Source organism: Archocentrus centrarchus, chromosome 16 (assembly GCF_007364275.1).
Source record: "Archocentrus centrarchus isolate MPI-CPG fArcCen1 chromosome 16, fArcCen1, whole genome shotgun sequence".
NCBI lineage: Eukaryota > Metazoa > Chordata > Actinopteri > Cichliformes > Cichlidae > Archocentrus > Archocentrus centrarchus.
Window position 1 is genome coordinate 26744440 of NC_044361.1, and position 22645 is coordinate 26767084.

General features: G+C 40.0%; 2 protein-coding genes across 2 annotated transcripts; one reads left to right on the forward strand and one right to left on the reverse strand.

Moving 5' to 3' along the window:
• The first annotated feature begins 7019 nt into the window (after positions 1 to 7019).
• Positions 7020 to 11282, forward strand: wnt4b (wingless-type MMTV integration site family, member 4b). Its single transcript, XM_030748871.1, has 9 exons — positions 7020 to 7382; positions 7624 to 7867; positions 8233 to 8386; positions 8488 to 8572; positions 8676 to 8807; positions 9089 to 9231; positions 9333 to 9473; positions 10020 to 10182; positions 10279 to 11282. Exons 2-9 carry the CDS (start codon positions 7779 to 7781, stop codon positions 10446 to 10448), a joined length of 1077 nt encoding a protein of 358 aa, XP_030604731.1. The 5' UTR covers positions 7020 to 7382; positions 7624 to 7778; the 3' UTR covers positions 10449 to 11282.
• Positions 11283 to 16304: 5022 nt separating this feature from the next.
• On the reverse strand, positions 16305 to 22645 carry cdc42l (cell division cycle 42, like). The gene is made up of 6 exons (XM_030748874.1): positions 22583 to 22645; positions 18939 to 19043; positions 18696 to 18768; positions 18470 to 18579; positions 16594 to 16791; positions 16305 to 16471 (listed from the first exon to the last, which is right to left on the reverse strand). Exons 2-6 carry the CDS (start codon positions 19041 to 19043, stop codon positions 16382 to 16384), a joined length of 576 nt encoding a protein of 191 aa, XP_030604734.1. The 5' UTR covers positions 22583 to 22645; the 3' UTR covers positions 16305 to 16381.

Consider the following 22645-nt stretch of genomic DNA (forward strand, 5'->3'; position numbering starts at 1 on the left):
AGACATCCCATAATAATCCCCCCCTCCCACACTCACACAGGACTCTGCATAGTTACCTCGCAACGGACAGACCATAATACTCAGCCTGCCCCCACCCCGCTTCCACCACCACCACCACGCGCGCGCACGCACGCACACTTCCACACGCACCAGGCTCATTGCATGCACTCACACTCCTTCCCCTCTCCACTAGCGGTCCCAGCCCCCTTAGCAACCCCGTTGTCATGGTGACCCCCCCCCCCCGCTCCTTGACAGACCATAATACTCCAGCAGTAGCAGCATACATCCCATAATATACAACTCCTAAATAGACAAGAAAGAAAAAAAAAAAAAAAACACTAGTGAGATGGGTCTCCAGGGGAGCGCAAGTCCACTGGTGACAGACCATAATACTCAGTCAGCATCCACCTGGTAGTGAGCAGGACTACGCCAAGAAGTCAAAAAGGCTTCACACTTTTTCTTTTGATTCACGTGGGTCAAACAGGCCTGCCGAGCAGGAACTGCTCCACATCCTTGAAGCAGGCTGAGACCTCCTGTCACTGTGGTCTCATCACAGCTGGAGAGCACCCAGACCATCTCAGTGACAGCAGACTGCCATCAGATCCTACAGGATCATCTCCAATACCAGGTGAGTACAGCACACCAGTGGTGAGTGAGTAAATCATTCATTAGAAAAAAAAAATGTTGCCTTCAAGTGACCTGAGCAAACTTTTTGAGAAGTTTTATAAAAACCCATCAACATGATCGACCATCTAAACCCCTACCTTCCAAACATTTGCTGAAATAATGAAGTCCATCATACCCAAGTTTTAAAATCTGTTTATGTTTAGAGAGTTAATTATAGTGTTTATAGGAGTAGTTACATATGTTGCCAAATGCAAACTCCTAAGATAAACCACTGTAATATAAATATACCAGACATGTTTTAAATGTACACAGACTAAAGAAACATTACTTCACTGAGTGTGACATTGCAGAAGCAATAAAACACTTTGGGAGGAGCTCAAAGGGACACAGGAGGGGATTATTTAAAAGAGATTCCACTAAACACAAAGTTATTTCTACCTGGTTTGTATCCAGAAGAACATAACTGTGATAAAAATAAACAAACAAACATTAATGAACTTCTGTTTTTTTAACTACCTGCATTGTTTTAAGGGAGAAAAACCCTCACAGATCAAACATTACACACCATCCATCCATCCATCCATCCATCCATCCATCCAGAGAAGCTCAGACCTCCCTCTCCAGGTCTTCGGGGGGATGCTGTGGCATTCCCAAGCCAGCTAACAGACATAATCTCTTCAGTGAGCCCCGGAGTTGCCTTAAGATCTCCTTAAGTCTGTCCTCAGTTGGACAGACTCGAAAACACCTCATCTAGGACACAGCCAAGCAAATGTTACACATGATGAGATATATGACCTTTCACTGAAAAAAAATTATATATATTATATAGCATATATTAGAGGAGAACATCAGAAACCCATAAAATTTAATTATGACTATGAAAGTTGGAATTTTCAATACAAATGTCATTAATCGGCGGAAATTCTCAAAAATATTCCAGTTGGTGCTGAAGCTCATTTTAACTTCATACTGCACGCACACACACACACACACACACACACACACTACAACATAAAAAAGGGCAGGTGCTGAATCAGAAACAAGAAGGCAACAAAGAAAAAATCAAAAGAAGAAAAATCAAAAACTAATAGCATATTTGCACCACAATAAATAAATAATACAAATTAAAAGAAAAATAAAATCTGGGCAGCACAGTGATAAAGTGGTTAGTATTGTTGCCTCAAGCAATAGCAAGAAGGTTCTGGGTTCAAATCCGCCAGCCAGCTGGAGCCTTTCTGTGTGGAGTTTGTGTGTTCTCCCCGTGCCTCGGTAGGTTCTCTCTGGGTACTCCAGCTTCCTTCCACAGTCCAAAAACATGCATGTTAGATTAACTGGTGATTGGTGGTTGTCTGCTTCACTGTTATGGCCCTTTGATAGACTGGTCACATGTCCAGGGTGGACCCCGCCTCTTGCCCCAGTCTCCCCCACAACCCTGAATTGGATAAGCAGAAGAAAATGGATGGATGGATGGAAAAATAAAATTGCCCTCTGAATTAAGCTTTCTCTCAGCTGGGTATGTTTGATTAAATAATTCCAAAGTAAAAGCACCTGAATGTGCAAATAAGAGCACAGAATGGGCCACATGTGAGTTTGATGGAGTACAGATTTATTGAAACACTATGAGAGAGGTGCAAGCAGCATTTCTTCATCACAGTGATTCAGTTCTGATTCTGTACAGGAATGACTGCAGTTATCCTGCGTAGCATCCCTAAATTAGACTGTCATAAGTGGGTTCATTACAGCTCCGCTGCAATACATCTGTCTCACATCTGGTCATCTACTATTGAGGGCCAACAGATCTACAAGTGCATACCTGTATGTTGTGTAATAAAGTGCCAGTCAAAAGGCAGAAACTTTCTCTAAAAAAAAAATTGATTCATTAAAACACGCACACACCGCTGATGCCTTCAGGTTCTGTCTGGAGCAAATACAACCAGAGCTTCAGCACATCCAACACCCAACACAGCAGTAATCATGACTGTGATAAAATGGATTCATATATATATATATATATATATATATATATATATATATATATATATATATATATATATATATATATATATATATATATATATATATATATATATATATATATATATATATATTCTGATTGATTTATAAAACTTATTTAAAAAAATTAATTAATTAAAATGTCTCCTTTCATCTGCTCAGCAGGATGTCTGTGGTTCTGAGTGCTTTCCAAAGTAAAATCCCTTTAATGTTAAGTCCAGTTTCAAAAGTTTGAACTCATAAACAAATTTAGAAGGAGCACTCGAAGGCCGCATGCCGTCTAATCAGGCGCCACAGTTTTACTCATGCACCGTGAGAAACGTTCATTTCTACCACTCTGAAGGGCACTTTGTAATCACACTGAATCAGATTTGGATGCGTGCAGTGTAAGCATCATATTCCTTTGTCACACAAAGGCATATGTTTACACGCACACACATACACCGATGAACACACAGATTTCAGCTACTAAAAAAAAAAATCAATGAGTGTTTTATGTAGTTGAAATAGCTCATTAAAAAACAAGCTGACAACACAAACTACATTTTTCACCCCATGCTGTTCATTGAGGGTTTCTTATGTTTATGATGAGTTTTGTTTTATAGCTCCACTGTTTTAGCAGTCAGGTGTTTTGTGCGACGTTCAGCTCAGTGTGTTTGATATGTGAAGAAATCTGACAGAAATTAATGTCAGTTTGAGCGGCATTTTTCTTGCTATGACTGGCTGGCCTCTTTGCAGGCTGCTGCCTGTTATGGCATAAGACATGTTACTATTAAGATTGTCAGTCATGGATAACTAAACTGTAATTATACAATGCATTTTAATTGGATTTCCTGCATATTGACTTACTGGGTTTATTTGCTTTTCAAGGACATATTTGTGCTTTGATTGTAAAAACTTAAATAGGTTACAGTAACAGTAATAATGTTTTTTTCACTGCTAAATAGCCACTTAATCCTTTTTCTCTTCTGCATCTAATACTTCTTAACTTGTGGGTCTGATCTTTGAAAAACATTTTGATACATATGCTGCTCAGATTCATAATAAGAAAGATTCCTGTAGTATCAGATTGTCTCATTGGGCAGGAAAGATGTGAGCCAGAAGGCCTTTCACTATACTCCAGAGGCCACTTTTCAGTATTCCCCACTGTACAGGACATGCAGATCGCATAGCAACAAAGACCTATGTCTGGCCATTGTCTGTTACTTTTGCTTGAACGCCTCTTACACATGCATGTGCGGGTGCACACGGACTCACGTGCAGCACAGTCATCATCAACACCTCATCTTGCTCCCTCTATCCCATATGCACAGCTGTCCTTCCACCTAAAGCAGACTGCCCCCCCCCACACACACACACACACACACACACCACCACTATATTTCCATAACATCCATGGGTCGTCCATTCCCTCTCCCCCCCTCCCCCCATGTGCACACAGCTCGCCGCCCACGCTGCCACCCCCTCTTCCCTGCCTGACAACACCACCGCCCGCCATCCCATAATATTCATGCACACGCTCCACACACATTCATACACAGCAGTGCGTGCAGTGCTCTTTGTTGGCAGAGATGCCTGAGCAATGTGAGCCTGCTCATGCACAACAGTCATGTTCCTGCCTGATATCTGCATTCAGACTGCTGAGGCAGGTAGCCCTCAACTGCAGGGAAGTAACAAAGCAGATGAAGGAGTGAGCAAAAGGTGGTGGGTTACATTTCTGTCTCTTAATGACCTTGGGAGGGGTGAGGGGGGGAGAATATGTTCATGAAGTCTAGACTCACCCTGAGGCAACCCTGTCTGAATGAGGCCAATCATCCATCCCAATGGTAAGAATCATTGGACAAAGTGAGATCAGTTAAGAGTTGTCTCTCAAAGTCTGCTGCTGCCTTCCACTTTAACAGAGGGAAAGCAGCTCATCTCCACATATATGTCATGCTGAAGCTTTAACAAGCATCTCTTTAGACTTTGCAACCTGGCTGCAGTCAATCAGTGTGGGACCATTTTGGCATGATGAAATGTCCACAAAATGGGGGAAAGATAAAGATAAAAAAAAAAAAAGAGGGCAAGTTATTTACGAGAGAGGGGGTGAAGGGACGAGCGTAACAGAGGCGCCGGACATGACAGTGGCCAGCTCATCTCCATGGTGTTGCTGTGGGAGACAGCGGAAGACGTCACTTTGAGAAAAAGGGGACACAAAGGAGTAGTACGACATGAGGAAGACTAAAAAAAGAGGGAAGGGAGCCTAGAAGAGACCTGTCTTTGCAGATACACACAGAGGAAAGTGTGCAAGAGAGATGGGTGACCATTTACACTGGGGGTCAGGTAGATGGGCCACCAAATCTTGGACTGGGACTCCAGCAGAGACTGCAAATGTTTGGCTTCAGTGACGCACTGACTGATTCAACAAATGAGACACTATGAGGAGCAAATGGGGTTTCATCAGGTGTCACAAGATTGCAGTACATATGGTAATTTATTGGCCTTTGGCATAAAAAAAAAAACATGCCCTATAGGTGTAAATTTAAACTTTAAAATCAAGGAAATTACTTCACTTCCATCCTAATCAAACAACACCGATTACAGAATATAGGCTACAAAAGGACCTGAATGAAGCATTTAAAATAAATTTAAATGTCTTAAAAAAAAATTAAACTGCACTGACTACCACCTGGCTATAGTTAGCTGGTAACTTGGCGGCAGTGTTAGCCCTGTAGCTAATTTACCTTTAAAAATCATTTTGATGCTTCTGACTTAGCTTATTCTACCTCAGAAATGGGCAGCAGCTGAATCTCATCAAAAAAGGAGAAAACTGTAACCCAGGCAAACCTACTTTCTAAGATAACTAGCCTAGATTAGCAGAATAACAAAATCTTTCTGGGTTAAGCTTCTGGCTGTTGTGGGATTTATGTGATTTGGTGCAATTAAGCTCCATTTAAAGGGCTTGTTTTATTCATATCATATACAGATGGTTTTATACATTTATTAGCTATATTACTTTATGAGTTCTGATGTACAAGAAAGCTGAAACAGCACATTTTGGTCACATTTTACTGATCTTGTGACAACCTTTTTTCTTTTTCCTGAGGAAAGTGAGGGAAAAATATAGGCCTATAACATTTTATTTTCGTATATCTTTTACAATTTGACTTAGTAGGCTTTAAATATATTATATTAATCAGTAAAAACATAAATATCTGGAATAAAATAGTTTGAATGTACATCCTTTTTCTGGTTGTTTTGGATACAGTGTGTTATAAGACTTAAATAGATCCCAAAATAGCCTAAATCTAAAGGAAACGCAAATATTAAACACCAAAAGTAGATCAAACATTACTATGACTGGTTTGAAAGAGGGAAACGGAAGAAATACTAAAAAATAAACAATGCAAATGTACGCAATAATTTGTGTACAGAATTTTTAATTCTGTACAGTTTATCTTGTGCTCTTGGTTTATCTGTGCTAAATCAACAGTCAGTATAGCAGTAATAAATAAAATATTATGTTCACATGGATAATTTGAAATTTTGTTCTCAAATTCATATACCACTAACCTGGTTTGTTATTCTTTATTGCTTTTCCCAATCCCCTGTGTGACACCCATCCACTCTGTCCCTCCCTTCCCTCCTATCTTGTGATTTATTTGCCTCAGTTCCAATATTTGTCGGCAGTCTGTTTTCTTCCCCTTGTCTAAATGTCACCCCTTCTTCTAAGACAATATAGGGAGTGAGAGAGAACGAGAACAAGAGGGCAAATGTGGGGGATATAGAGGAAAAGGAGAAGAGGGGGTGGGACTCGTAAAATGAGCAACAAAGTTTGGGAAAATTACACATTAGGTAAGACTATTTCTCGGGGCGCCCGGGTGGCTCAGTGGTGAAACAGGCACCCACATGTATATGCTGCGTTGCAGTGCGGGCGGCACGGGTTCGAGTCCCGGCCTGTCGCCAGCTTGCCCGTGTGTCCTCCTGTATCCTTCCCCATTTCCTGTCTCCCTCCACTGCCGACAAAAAAAGCTGCTGTGGCCAAAAAAGTTAAAAAAAAAAAAAAAAAAGGTAAGACTCTTTCTCACATGCATATACATATATGTAGAACTGGAAATGCAAAATTACATATAAACATGTTAAGATATATATGCACATAACTACATTCATGAGTGCAGTCTATCTACCTTCAGCCCAGGCTCAGGCTTTAGTTCTCATTTAGAGGGCATACTTACACTCTTAATGCTTACATAGTACAACAATGATCCTTTTCCAAATCCTCCTCCTCCCTCTGTCAGCATCACTCCACACCCTGGATGTCCCCTCTCCCACCCTCGCTCTCTACCTCCTTTATAACCCATCACTCTCGTCTCACTGCTCTCACTCATTCTTGCTTTTTCAACTTGGAATGGACACATTTGTTTTCCCGGGATAGAACTAACTACAAGATGACACCGTGCTACTGTTTGCCTGTTTTTTTAAATTGACTTTTATTAGTATTTCTGGATTTTAGGTAGCCTTTCTGGGGGAAATTCTATTAATCTGAGATTGAAATCGGACATATGGACGTATTTTTGTGCATGAAGGATGAGTTTTGCGTGCAGCTTGTGAAACAGTCCTCTAAGTATGCTTTTGCTGTTACTGACAACAATAGAGAAGAAGCTGAAGAGCAGCTTTGCTGAATAAAATTTAGATTCATTTTGAAATTGTATCCTCTCAGCAACAAAAAGAAGAATAACTGGCTATCACAGAACTATCAACTGGTAAGAATCTATTTTACAACCCTTGCAATCTGAAGGAAATTTCATGAGTATGATGCAGTAAATTTTTTGGTTTTATCTCTTATGAAATGATGACTGTGTATACAGACTCATATTTCTTAACTTCTAACACATAAACTTTATTATTAGAAAACTAAGAAAGAAGTTATTGTTTATTAAGCCACAATGCCTCAAAGAGCATCTGTGCATTCATCATTAACCTGCTAAATCGTGATTTCAACAGATATGTGGGGATCATCCCCAGACTCTGGCCTTGAAACTTAAACAGCAACAAGCACGCAGACGGACGGAACGATCACTTCAACTGTGGAGACGGGCAGCGTGCTGTCCAAAGACCCAGCCTGACGCACGGAGACGGACAGACAGACAGACAGTCTGATGCCAACTGTCTCCACTGTCAATCTCACGGCACCACTCCTCCTCCTGTTGCTATGGGCAACCCACCCCACCATGGCAACCAACTGGCTGTAAGTCTAGTGTGGAAAGGAGGACGAGAAAGAGGGAGTTTGTTTGTCATGCTATAACTTTTAAAAGATGGTGACATGTCACTAAATCTCTTTCAGTTGCTCCCCTCTCTTTCTTTGTCTCACTGCTGGTGACCTTTTCTCTTTTCTCTCGCTCTGCCTTCACTGCGCCCTCTCTGTCTTCTTTGCCTGGTTGTCTCCTTGTTTTCATCCTCTCTAAAATTCTTCCCATTTGTTATCTTTGCATCTTTTCTGCACTCTTCTAAAACCCCCACCTTGTACTTCATTATGCAGCTTCCTTTTTTTTTTTTTTTTGCTCCACCTACCCACTATAAATCACTATAATGTCTCCCATTGTTATGTTTCAGATCCCTGGCGAGGCTGCCGCGCTCCCGGCCCGTGTCTGGTGCTGCCCAGTGTGCACGGCTGAGGGGGCTGACCCCAGGCCAGGTGGGGGTGTGCAGAGCACGGGGGGAGGTCATGGAGTCTGTACGCAAGGCAGCAGAGATGGTCATAGAAGAGGTATGGAGCATAAAGTCTGAGTAATTTAATGATCATAGTTATCAGTATGAGAGGTGGAAAACTTTGTTTCTCTCTGGTATGTAACTCGCTGTCCAATTCAGTGCCAGCACCAGTTCAGGAATCGCCGCTGGAATTGTTCCACCACCCCACGTGGGATAAATGTATTTGGCAGAGTGATGAACCAAGGTAGACCCATCATTGGCATGAAATTAGTGAAAACTCCATTCACCGAGCATTTATAATTATTATCTAAAAAAGAAGTTTTGTCATGTCTCTGCTGTGGTTTCAGGCACTCGGGAGGCAGCCTTTGTGCATGCTCTCTCCTCAGCAGCTGTGGCTGTGGCAGTGACCCGAGCCTGCACCCGCGGGGAGCTGGAGAGGTGTGGCTGTGACAGGAAGGTCAGGGGAGTCAGCCCAGAGGGTGAGCTTCAACTCTATTCCATGAAAATATAGCAAGTAAATCCACTCTGAGTCACACAGAGCATAAAAAGGCTGCTACAGTGTTGATTGTTGGTCTGAGGCATGTCAGCTGGTAGTTTCCCATCAGCTGTCACATGTAGCACACCTGTGCTGTGAGACTGTAGCAGCTGCCTCCCGCCTTACATGACCCCGATGGGATTTTCCATTCAACATCCACCCTTCTTCAACCTTCAAAATTGCAGTAACACAGATTATCTTAATCTAAGCTTCGTTCCACCTCAGGTTTCCAGTGGTCGGGGTGCAGTGACAACCTGTCCTATGGTGTGGCTTTCTCTCAGACATTTGTGGATGACCCAGAGCGAGCCAAGGGGCTGTCAGCAGGCCGGCCGCTCATGAACCTCCACAACAATGAAGCCGGTCGAAAGGTTGGCAACATCAGTGATGTCCCTATGGATTTCCAACTCTCTAATATGTGTGAATTTGCAGCAATTTTTTTTGTCCTTTATGATGATCCTCTCCTCCTCAGGCCATCCTTCATAACATGCAGGTTGAGTGTAAATGTCATGGTGTGTCTGGCTCCTGTGAGCTAAGGACCTGCTGGAAGGTCATGCCTCCATTCAGGCGTGTGGGTGTTGTGCTCAAGGAACGCTTTGATGGAGCCACAGAGGTATCAGAAGACACCTTCTGCTTGTTTTGTCTTCGCTAGCTTAATGGATGAGCAGGTGTCACATGAGCTGAAGTAGATAATTTAGCAGAAAAACTACCATTACCCCAGCTCCATGTTTGTATTCTTGGACCCTGCTAGAATCTTTATTTATCTTATGCCTGGGCTTTCTGCAGGCCCTCAATTCATCCACTGTCTGAAATTTGGGAGCTAAAAGTAGTTTTAACTTCCTTCCCTTTAAATCAGCTTTCTTCTTATTGGCTGCCCCTTGCAAACAGAAGGATTAAACATCAGGTTGGTGGTGCTGCTGAAGTTGCTGCCTAAGACAGCCATATTAAGAATATCCTCTTTGACATCACACAGCCAAGAAAAGGAAATATTATCTAAAACTAAGCATTTCTAACAGTCTGAAGCCCGAGCTTTTGGCTCACAGGGATTACTTACACATTACCTGATCACTTTTTTTTTTTAATCTTTGGCCATGTTTAATAAAGTGACCATTGTAAAAGTATGCATTAAAACTGTTTTTTAACTTCATGATCTTCCTAGGTCCGCCTGACTCGTATAGGATCCAGGACAGCCTTGCTCCCCCGAGACCCACAAGTTAAACCCCCTGCTGCCCGAGACCTTGTGTATCTTTCACCCTCCCCAGATTTCTGCCATCTCGACCCTGACAATGGTATTCCTGGGACTGCTGGCAGAAGATGTAATGGTAAGGACTATGTCACAGAAAATCAATTTAAATAATCCAGCTTATCACTCAAATCAATTTAGAAAGTGATCTTGCAATGTTTTGAAACATCCCCAGGAACATCTCGGTTGGCACCAGATGGCTGTGAGCTGGTGTGCTGTGGGCCAGGCTACAGAGCAGGCCGGGCTGAGGTGGTGCAGCGCTGCTCCTGCAAGTTTTCCTGGTGCTGCTCGGTGCGTTGCCAGCAGTGCAAGAATACAGTCACCATTCACACCTGCAGAGTCTAAGAAGCCACTCAACATGGCCAGATTAAATAAGACAGACACCACACAAGGCGGATTAACTTTGGCACCAAATTATCTTAATAACTGTCCAAAGCAGCCTTACTTTGACCACTTTTTCCCTTAGAAAAGTAAAACTGCAGTTTGGTTTGATTGTTGTCTTGTAAAAACTGCAAAATTAAAACTAATGTGAAGACAAAGCACCATCAGCAAGTACACAAAAAAAGAAGTCTGCTCTGTTTTTAAACTGATGTCCCAGTTTAGCATTTTGAGACAGACAAAAGGATAGGCACAGACATGCATACACATGTAGGCATGAACACACACACACACACACACACACACACACACACACACACACACACACACACAAACAACAGTTAATCAAACACTGAAATGACAAAGCTTTAAAGCAGAACCTAATGAGAACTAATACAGAAACATTGATGATTACTTTTACGTTTTATGCCAGCTATTCTCATTTTGTCATAGACTAGTATGTCTTTGAACTTTTACTGTATTTATGTCTTCTTTTTGATTCTGGTTTATTTATTTGTATATCAGAGTCTTTGCTGCACTTACATCCATGTCTGTCTTGTGTTTTTGTCCCTCATCCTCATATGAAACTCTTCTGTTTGTTTCCTGCACAAGCAGTGCTATTAAGTCTTTTTGAGAATCTAATCAATACAGTAGTTTATTAAGAAAAATACCAAAGTGTGTCTTTATTGAATCTGAGTTAAATGGTACCCTGTGAGAGGGTTTGAACACTAGTTGGAGTGGAGACCTATTTTGGTGAGCAGGTCCCTGCTTTGCACTACTATAACATTGTTGAATTCATTATGACAGTTAAAAAAGTGAAACTCAATCACTGCTGTATTATTTTGCTAGTAGACTTTACATAAAAGATGGATGTAACCCACTGATTTGCAATTGATTTGTGGAGTCCTTTTTTTGAAGCCTTAACCTGAGGCTTCTTGTCATCGTTCGACTATGAAGCCTCTCGCTCATAGCAACTACTCAATCACAATACACAAGACTTGACACCATTGACTGAGTCCATAAACTCATCAGGAAAGTGGTTATTGAGGTCATAGATCAAGTGAGTTGAGGGCTGCTTTCTCATAGACTTCTACACAACTGAACTTCTTTTTGCAATCAGAGCTGTCACCCCTGCTGGGCATTAAAAAAAAAATTGCAAGTTTAAGGCCCAGAAACTTTGTCTATTTTTTTATGCAATTAATGTTAGTGGCTAATGTAACCTCAAACCACTAAAGGAATGAGAGGTCTGTAAAGTCACTTTAAAATTTTAGTCAAATTCAGTGGTTGGGTACATTAAAACTCAACAAAAACTACACATCTTCACTGTGATTTAAGACTGTTCCTCCACTAGGCCAGGGGTCCTTAATCCCATCCTTAAAAGTAGGGTTCCAGTTTAGGAAACATTTTTGCATTAATCAACTCTGCTCATTTTCATCTCTGGTAAACAATCACCAATGATCAAATTGTCTGATCTTTTTTAGGGATCTCTTTGTAAAGGGAACTCTCATGTCATTTGAGGCACTGCAGAAAAGTTATAATATTCCAAAATCCCCGTTTTCTTTTCTTTTTTAGATTTTTTACAAATCAGAAGTTTTCTCAGTAAGCATTCAAACTCCCATATCTATCAGCCAACAATGATATTGATGAACCCCTACACAAAAAAGTAACGAAAATCTATAGTTTGATTCAGAGTATTACTCCACCCTCTTGGAGCAAAGCAAAGGCAGCATGGGAACAGGATCTGAACACTGAACACTCCCCAGGGAGGTCTGGTAACACTGCCCAGAGCATTTTCATACTTCCTCTTTTTTTTGTCAAACTGTGCCTGATTAAATTTAACGTAGTAAATTGTTTATCAAGGCTCAGCTACTCTAGCTCCTTTGTTTTGGTGCTGCCAATCTTTGAACAGTTTTAGGAAGAACATTTTCAAGGCCCCATCATTCTTGTGTAGAAAAATGATAGCGCTCTCCCCATATATCTCTATCTTTGGAGCGCCCCCCCCTTAAGAGATAGTGGTATCTGCAGGGAAAGCAAAGGCAGCCATTTTTTGCCTCTTTAATGGCCCAATGATTTATTCTACTGTAGCTGAATTTAGGCAAACCCTATCTTTTAATATCTGGATTAGAGAAATGGTGTCTAAAAAAAACTGAGCTATAGCAGACCCAACTCTCTGGAAGAACTCAGAGTGACCTGGTTGCGATTCATTACCTCCGCCAAGGAGGTTATGTTTGTGGCAGCGTTTGCATGCATGTGTGTATGCGTGCCGTTCTATCTGTAAACACAATAGCTCGAAAAGTTTTCAGTGAAGTTACATTTGGCCCCTGACCTCTTCTTCAAGGTCAAATAAGGTCAAGCATCAAACTGTCTTAACCCCTTAACTGGCAGCAAAAAAAATCACCTGAAACAACTACATAACACCCTCTGGTTATTATTGGCTCTGAACAACCCATTTCATAGCCTATTAATCGGCTGCGTCTGGTCCGCGGGCCGAATGAAGTGCATTTATATGGCAGGCTAGACCCGCCCATTTTGACTGACACCTCATTCGGCCAATCATGTTAAGAAATGGGTTTCCCAGAGCCAATAATACTCAGAGGGCATCACGTAGCTTTGTCAGGTGATTTGGTGCAGCCAGTTACATGATTGGCCGAATAACGTGTCAATAAAAATGGGAGGGTCTAGCCTGCCATATAAAAAGGACTACAAACGGCCCGTCACCGGGCCCTTGCCAGTTAAGGGGCTACAATGTCTTTTATGTTTAAACAATGCTTACAATTCTACTGCCTTTGTTTGTATTGGCAACATTTAGGAAATTATGTTGGTATAGGGGGATTCTAAATATCGTATTATAGTTTGCACTTTTCCATTTTACATCTGCCTTTCTTTCAAGTCGATCCCAAAATGTGTTATCTCTTTAAAGAAAGTATTGTCAGAGAAAGAGAATGAGCTGCCTAGTTAGTATACTGTAGTATAAAAAATCTCTTCTTCTGTAATATGATCAGATCGCTGTCCCTTCAGTGGCTGGGTGCTGTCCCAGCCGCTGCCTTGAGGTTAATGGCCACACCTGTTTCACAAGCCCTAGCAAGCATTATGGTGTGTGGGCCCTTGGGCTTTCTTCAGGTCATCGGGTGGGTACCCTCTTTTATCAGAGTTTCATCAATTAACCCACAACACTTCCAGAAGGCTGGCCAGCCAACCCCAGTGTCCTGGGGCAGCCCCCTCTACCCCTCATGCTCCACCACCACCACCACTCTAAGATGTTGCCTCTCTGTCAGGTGGGTTGTTCCAGTGCTCACAGACCTTCAACCAGAGCCACGTTGATGCTGTTCCAGCTCATTTTATGATGTTAGTCACAAGACGTCTTCTGCTGTGACCTTTGATGCCAAGCCTGGACAGGGCACTCCAAAGAGACTGCCCAGGGAATCTCCAGCGGCCTACCTCCTCTGGTAAGTTCCATGCTCGCCATCCCGCCTGCTCACATTCATGGATGAGGGGTTGGGACTTCCCAAGCTTCCTTTCACGTGTCGCCTACATCCTCTCCTCCCATGGCAGAGTCAGCTCAAGCAGCACGACTTGCTTAGATACGTGGAGCATAGGAGGAATTTTATGCACTTATCGTCTATGGCCCACATATCCCTCCATCCCAAAGACCTGCCTTGAACACCACCCCACAACCTGACCACCTCCCCTGGCTTTTCATGGACACCGCATTTGCTTCTTGAATTTCTTCCTCCACCAGGCAGTTATTCATGTCCAGTTATTTACAAATCAATACCTATCATCGTTACCTCCTCCCAAATAATATTTGTGTAATCAAAGTAAAGATCAATCATGCTACCCTTATCTGATTTTTATTGCACTATGACCTTCTTAAAAGTATGTTTAAAAAGAAAGAAGAAAACAAAATGAATATATAAAACACAATACTATTCCCTTAAAGGTAGTTGCTGCCCAGAGAGTAATAACCTGATAACCTGAGTAAATTTTAAAAAATGCAGTTTTGACATTAAGATTTATTTTATTAAGGGAGCTATCCAAATATATGTGGCCCCGTGTGAAGAAGTAATTGCCCTCCCACCTTGTTAAATCAGGAATTAACTGTGATTAACCACATTTTTTGGAAAACTTAGTTCAATTAGTCTAGCCACGCCCAGGCCTGAATACTGCCAGGCTTGTATAATCAAGAACCTGTTTGACAAGGTGAAACAGAATAAAAGATCTAAAATTTCTGCAAAATTTCTTCCAAAATTCCTCCACAGTGATGTGAAGGACTCATTGTCAGTTATCGCAAATGCTGGATTGCAGTTCTTGCTGCCAAGGGTGGCACAACCAGTCATGAGTTTTAGGGGGCAAGTTTTCACACTGGGCCAGGTAGGTTTGGATAACGTTTTTCCCCATAATAAATGAAATCATCATTTAAAAAGCGCATTTTTTTATTTACTCTGGTTATGTTTGTCTAATATTAAAATTTCTTTCTTGATGTGAAACATGTAAGTGTGATAAATGTGCAAAAAAAAAAAAAAAGGAAATCAGGAAGGGAGAAAATACTTTTTCACAGCACTGTATGGATGTTTAACACTTCCTCAACTGTGTCTGCTGCAGCTTCTAAAAAGAGCCAAAATGAAACAATAAAATGCAGAAAATCATGATGCTCATTGTGCTCTGCAAGAGCACTTTTCAAAAGTGTGTGCGCGCATGAGAGAGCGAGCTGAGAGAAGCATACTCAGGCCCGATCATTAACACAGTGAGTGCAGGGAGCAGAGTTGTGCTCAGGCACAGTATGCAGCAAGTGTGACTAGTGTGATTACACCCTAAAACTCTGTTATACTTTGCGAATTTAGTCTTTTGCCCTCAAACTTAAAAAAAAAAAAAAACAATGACTATATTTGATTTTAGCTCAACCATTTTATTAAAAATATCCTGTGATTACAAACACCGAGAAATTTACTAGAAAAAGGTAATCTTATCTCGATCTCTATCAAGATTAAGAACCATTAAAAATATTACAGCTTAATTTTTTTTATCTCTTTAAATTGTTTAAAGTTGGAGGTCGTACAATTAAAAAAAAAAAAAAAAAAAAAAGACACCTCAAGTCTCAAAATGGGAAAAAATAATTAAAAATCCTAAAATTTCCCAAAACAGCATCATTAAATTCTTACAATATACACAAGAAAGAAAACAGAAATAAGGGAACTTGGTGAAAATACACTTTTCATCCCTGAAAGTCACCAGGAGTTAAAAGAAAGGAACCATTACAGACAGCTACATTTGTTTGGAGTGACAGCAAAAATTTTCTTTTTTACATTATTCAATCCAGAAAGATCAGAAAAGAAAGCTAAAAGAGTACCACTTAACATCAAGCTGTCCCCTTAAATGTACTAAAAATAACTAAAGTGTTTCCCCTTCTACACTTCCCTATACTGAGCTTAAAGGACCCAGTGGGCCACAATAAGTAAAAAAGGAGCAGGCTAATGACAGGTTTATAAATGAGCATTTCTTTGGGGTGAGGGGCAAGAAGGAGCAACAGTGACAGGCAGGGGGGGGCCCGCCCCACCTGAATATTTATAGAGAGAACACTGCAATTTCTAAAGGTTTCAGAAACCTTTAGAAAGGTGGCGCTTAAACTGCATTCACTGCATGTCTGAATACAAAAGGTTTTCAGCCTTAACCTTTTTCTGCATTTATTTTTGAAGGCACAAACAGTGTACATGTGTACTGGAATACATTTCAGTGGCACTGTACCATCTCTTCCCCTTTGCTTTTGTCTTTTTTTTTCCCCCCAAAATGGCCACAGATCTTTATGATGTTTTCAATCATCCCACCTTTTTTTTTGTTTTTTTTTTTTTGTTTGTTTTTTGTTTTTTAAATACACTGTTACGCATCTCACGATCAGCACTGTTCTATAGCAGAACACACCTCTTCTTGGTTTTGGTCTCCGGGGGCTCCAAAGCTGCCAGTATGGCCTCATCAAACACATTCTTAAGTCCTCGCTGGTAGAAGAGGAAGAAGAAGTGGAGATAATGCAAGCATAAAAGAAGGAACCATAACTTTCTATTTAAAACAAAATGTGCCACTTTAAACTTTAAAAATGTGGTGAAATTTTGCCCCGTACCTGCGTGAGTGCAGAGCACTCCACATATTTGACGGCCTTGAGCTCACGAGCCAGCTTCTCGCCACTCTCGGGAAATAAGGGGCGCTGTTTGTTCTTTGCTAGCTTCTCCACCGTGTTGCTGTCTTCCCGCAGGTCCACCTGTGTCCCCACCAACAGGAAGGGGGTGCTCGGGCAGTGGTGGGAAATCTCAGGGACCCACTGGAAACAATGAAAAAGATATAAAGGTCACCTTACATACCGAATGAAATCTGAGAGCATCAAAACTGATAAACTTTTTTCTTTAGTCCAAACAGTTCTTGAGATGGTGTCTGATTCTTCTTTTTCATTTCACAGAAAATAATGTGAAATGAAAACTTTGGCATGGAAATCAGTGGGATTTTGAATAATCTGAAGAAGCAGAAGTTTTTTTTTTGTGTGTGTGTGTGTGTGACAAATGACTGTGATTAGAGATGTTCAAAGCAGATCTGAAAGGGTACCGGGAGTGATCCTGATGTGGAGGCGTGTTCTTATACTTACTCAGGACTTCATTATTTTGATCAAGTGGCTTTTGAAAAATTAAAATTTAGGACACTATCTAAATATTTAAATATCTATATAAATGTGCTTATATTTAGATAGTGTTGACACACTATCTAAATATAAGCATTAGACTGGTTAGAGAAACTGAACAGGATGTCCCTAAAAAATTTTAATTAAATTAAAAAAAAGAAAAAAAAAATCACTATTTGCAGACCTATACACTCATTGGTCACTTTATTTGGTATATCTTGCTAGTACCTGGTTAGACCCCCCTGTTGCATTAATTCTTTGTGGCATAGATTCAACAACAACATCCATGATATGAATCTCCCATTTCACCACATCCCAAAGGTGCTCTGCTGCACTGAGATCTGGTGACTCTGGAGGCCATCTGAGTACAGTGAACTCACTGTCACGTTCAAGAAACTAGTTTGAGGTGATCCGAGCTTTGTGACATGGTGTGTTATCCTGCTGGAAGTACAGGTAGTGTTTAAACACTGCTCAGTTGGTACTAAGGGACCCAAATAGTGCCGAGAAAATATCCCCCACACCATTATACCACCAGCAGCAGCCTGAACTGTTGATACAAGGCATGATGAAGCCACAGTTTCATGTTGTTTACACCAAATTCTGAGCCTACCACCTGAATGTTGCAGCAGAAATCGAGACTCATCAGATCAGGTAGCTTTTTTTTTTTTTTTCAATCTTCTGTTCTTCAATATTGGTGAGCCCATTAGATTTGTAACCTCAGTTTCTCATTCTTACTGACAGGAGTGGCACCCGGTGTGGTCTTCTGCTGCTGTAGCCCATCTGCTTCAAGTTTCAACATGTTTGTGTGTTCAGAGATGCTCTTCTGCATACCTCGGTTGTAACGAGTGGTTATTTGAGTTACTGCTGCCTATCTATCAGCCTCAAGTAGTCTGGCCATTTTCCTCTGACCTCTGGCATTAACAAGGCATTTTCACCCAGTGAACTTCCACTTACTGGGTATTTTCTCTTTTTCAGACCACTCTCTGTAAAACCTAGAGATGTTTGTGTGAAAATCCCAGTAGATCAGCAGTGTCTGAAACACTCAGACCAGCCAGTCTGGCACCAATGAGGATGCCACATTCAAAGTCACTTACTACTCTTCCCAATTCTCATGCTTGGTTTGAACTTCAGCAGGTTGTCTTGCAGGTCTGCATGCCTAAATTTACTGAGTTGCTGCCATGTGATTGGCTGAGTAGAGATCTGCATTAAGTAGTGGTTAAACAGGTGTACCTACAAAGTGGTCAATGAGTATAAGTCTACCAAACAAATTCTGCCAACACTTGAGATACATTTATCAAAAATAGCCAAGACATATTTCACAACTGACCTTCTCTTTGACATTTTCATACGATGATGGCGACACAACAGAGAAACATACAAGAAATACATCTGTTTGAGGGTAGCTGAGAGGACGGAGCCTGTCGTAATCCTCCTGACCTGAAAGCAGCAATCACAGGAGAAGAACAGAATGAGGACATTTTTTCCCAAAGCTTTTAGATTGACAGAAATGAGAGAGGAAAATGTCAAACTGAGAGACTTTCAAAGACATTTACCAGCTGTGTCAAAAAGGCCGAGTGTATACGGCTCTCCGCCGATCATCACCGTCACGGCATAATTGTCAAAAACCTTTGAAAACACAAAAATGAAGTAAGCCAAAAAAAAAAAAAAAAAAAAAAAAAAAAAAAAGGCAGTGCTAGATGGTGCTGTATTTTAACCATGAAGAAATATAAGAAAACAGTGTTTCTAAGTGATTGTATTTCCAACAACATGGCTCTGTCTTTCTTAAATCTTCCTACCGTAGGCACATATTCTGAGGGGAACTTGTTGGTTGTGTAGGAGATCAGTAAGCACGTCTTTCCTACCGCCCCATCTCCTACTACTACACATTTTATAGTCTGCATCTACAAAGAAAAACAGAAAATAGGAAACATGATAAGATGTCTGCCAGAAACAGTACACAAGACAGCCAGACTCTTAGAGAGGAAGTAATACGAAAGCACTCTTAGTACTGTCTCTAAAACCATGCATGGCTTCACATACAGGCAGTGAAACAGCATGGAAACAAACACGCGTTCGCATCAACAAAGCACTAACTGTGACAGAGTGACAGAGAAATGAGATGTGCTAACCAGCACATCATTTATATTCACTAATCTGCACATTATTAATTAATCAATTATTTGTCAGTATTATATGAAAGAGCAAACAATTATAAACTCACAGACTGCATCCTCAGCCAAGGTTAATGCCCTACTTTGCAATTTTAAAGAAAGTGATTAAAATATAATGTTTTTTTTTTTTTTGGTTAATATTTCCTGGAATTGGGACTGGTGGTTTTTGCACCATCTGGCTGTCTGACAGAAAAAAAGATGCCAGCGATCACAAACCCTTCCTGCACCTCAGCTCTGCCGGGGGTGGGTGGGGGGCAAAAAAAAGAAACTGAAACCAGCAAATGCCTGTCATGTCTGTTTGAGTAGAAATGCCTAACATTTCTTTTCAAAACAGTTAGTCATCCAGATATTTTGACTGTTTTTCAACTGATCAATGCAGATTAAAAAAAAAGACATTTCGTATGGGGCAGTGGCTGAAAATAAATAATATACGAAAGCACTGAATAATACATTTCAAAGGAGGATATAGCACATTTTAATTCACTCCATTAACATCACAACTGTAGCGATCTATAGTGTAGACCTTGCAGTAGACTGCATATAAAGATTACATCATTTTATTTCTAACCTAATTATCTACATACAGGATCAGAAATTTTAGACATAAAACCTGCAGCTGTCAGAGAATTAAGTATTAATCAGCCTGATGTTAAAGAATAAAAATTTTAAAATGAAATTTGTTCAACCAAAGCCAACTCTGGCAGTACAATACTGACACATTACATATTTATGCATCTATGCAAAGCAGTACAAAATAACAGCATTTCAAAGGGCATTTTCAAAGTTTCTAGGCTAATACTGTTAACATACTTTGACCTAAGATAATCCATACCATTTTATATTATATATATATATATATATATATATATATATACACACACACATTTCAGCATATTGCAATTCAAATGGGCTGAGTGAGAACTAGAAAGACTCCGGGCTTTGTGTTCAGGCTTTTGAAAATCTAACCCAATCACAGGTCTGTTTAGAAAGGCTCAGGTGAGTCATATAAAGTGCTATAAAGAGCCAAAAAGTTCTCACGTGTATTAAGCTGTCGTGTTGCAGTGGGTTAAACATAAAACTTTCACATTAGGGGAACAAGGTTTGAACCCTGTGTGAAGTTAGTATTAACTTCTTTTTAGCTTATATATTCCATTTTCATATTTCTTGCTCATTGATTTCTGCCTACTGCAGTTGGTACATGTACATGTTAACTATTTAATCAACTCCACTTATTTAAAAGTCTGATTTACTAAACATTTCTGTTTCTATTTTAGTGTGGGGCACCTAAACCTACTGCAGTCCGATCAATCCGCCCTTCATGATGAGTTTAAGTCAAATCAGTTGAGAAGTATGAATTCAACTTTTGTGGTGCTGCTGAACTGTACTGAATTATACTGAGTTGGTTTCTGTTACATAGCTTCCCCTCGTTATTAGAAAAGGGATGGACACAATAATGAAAACACCTGACACTATATAACATAAGACTGTTATTTAAAATTATTTTATGAAAGGAGAAAATTGAAAAACAAACCAATTAATTATCCATAAAAGTACACAGACAGAATGACCATTAATTAAAGCCTGACAGATTTATCAGTGGGACGATATTAGCCATTTATTGATCTATCGGTATAACAGATGATAAATGAGAATATAAAAGTAAATAAGAGACTCACTATCATTATCATTGTCCATATTTTTAATCTATATCTCCTCCCAATAATATCACTTTTTGGACTGAATAGAGCCTCGCATATCCACATAATGCACATCCACATAACCACACAACACATTTGTAACTCACACACACAAATATACAAATGTGTTTTATTTCTTGTTTCTCTCCATGCTTTGTGTCCTATTATACGTTTAGCATTACGTTCCACAATAAAAGAAAACAGTAAAGAAGTTATTTCAGTTATTTTATGAGCTGCATAGTTTGACCACCATCGGGCACTCTGCAGTTTCCTACACATATAATGTTTTGATATCTGTATATAGTGTTTGGATGTGTGTATACATGTGTGTATATGTACATGTATGTATTGACATTGATATATATTTTATGTATATAGTGCTTATGTATATGTGTATAGTTTTTCTATTCTATTTTAGTTCATTTGTTTTTACTCATCCTTTTCATTTTTCTCTGTACTGAGCTGCTGTAACGTGCAAATTTCCCCGTTGTGGGATCAATAAAGTTTTATCTTATCTTATCTTACATGGCAAATTGTGGGGAAACCTGTTTATGGTGCTGACATATCAGAATGTTAGATTTTTAAAAACGCCAAATTTCTGCCTTAAAAATCCTATATTGGCTGGGCTCTAGTATTAATTACAAAAACAACACAATCTGCTAAATGTCTAATTTGATAGACAATGTCAAAAAAGAAAGAAGATAAAAAAAATATAGATGCCAGAAGATAAGATATACTGTTTATCTCAAAAGTTAAGAAATTTGTTAGCAGTTGCAAAAAAGTAGAACAGTAGAATAAAATCTAGTTGTTTGTTTGTTTGTTTAAACTGCATTATTTACTAGTGTAAAAACTAATTTGAAATCAATTAAATGCAAAATTATTCTAGATTAAATATATTATATATGGATAGGTGTGAGTGCGAGCAGCATACATACCGTTTGGAGGTACTCGTGCTCGGCGTGTTATTACATGTGCAAGCTAAAAAATTAATGACAGTGAATAACTTCCGCATAAGTTGCATACTGAGGATGTTAAAGAAAAATACCGCCTATTAGCAAAATGTCATTTAGAAGCGGATACTGCACAACGCTTCCGCTAAGTAAGCATAACCTGATAACCTGTTATCCGAAAGTTTAAGCCCCAACACCTGAAAATGAGAAGTTTTAACTAACATATAAAATAATAATAACAATAATTTAAGGCTGAGTCTGACTAAATAAATTAAATCCGATTTGTTAACAGTGAACAGACAGAGTCCAAATACTGTTCCGGTTAGCTTTCTCATTTATATACTGTCTACAGCTTGATCTAAAATGATAAAATAAAGACAGTAATCACACTACCAAAGGCGATTAGTAACAATCATGACAGCTTCGTTAGAGAAGTGTTAGTCCGCTCTGAATTAAACCTGATCGATAGAAAACTTTAAACACCCCGCAGATTTACATCACCTATAAACAAGCGTTACATCTCTGTTACACTGAATATACCTAGAGGGACTCTCCCACATGCATCCCGTATTCAAATTACACATAAATAGTAGTTTTAGGCAGTTTTTGTAACTCTACTCACCGTTTTTCTTCCCACAGGTTAGGCGTTGGTTACATCCGGGTTTGGGGGTTGAATTACTTTGTG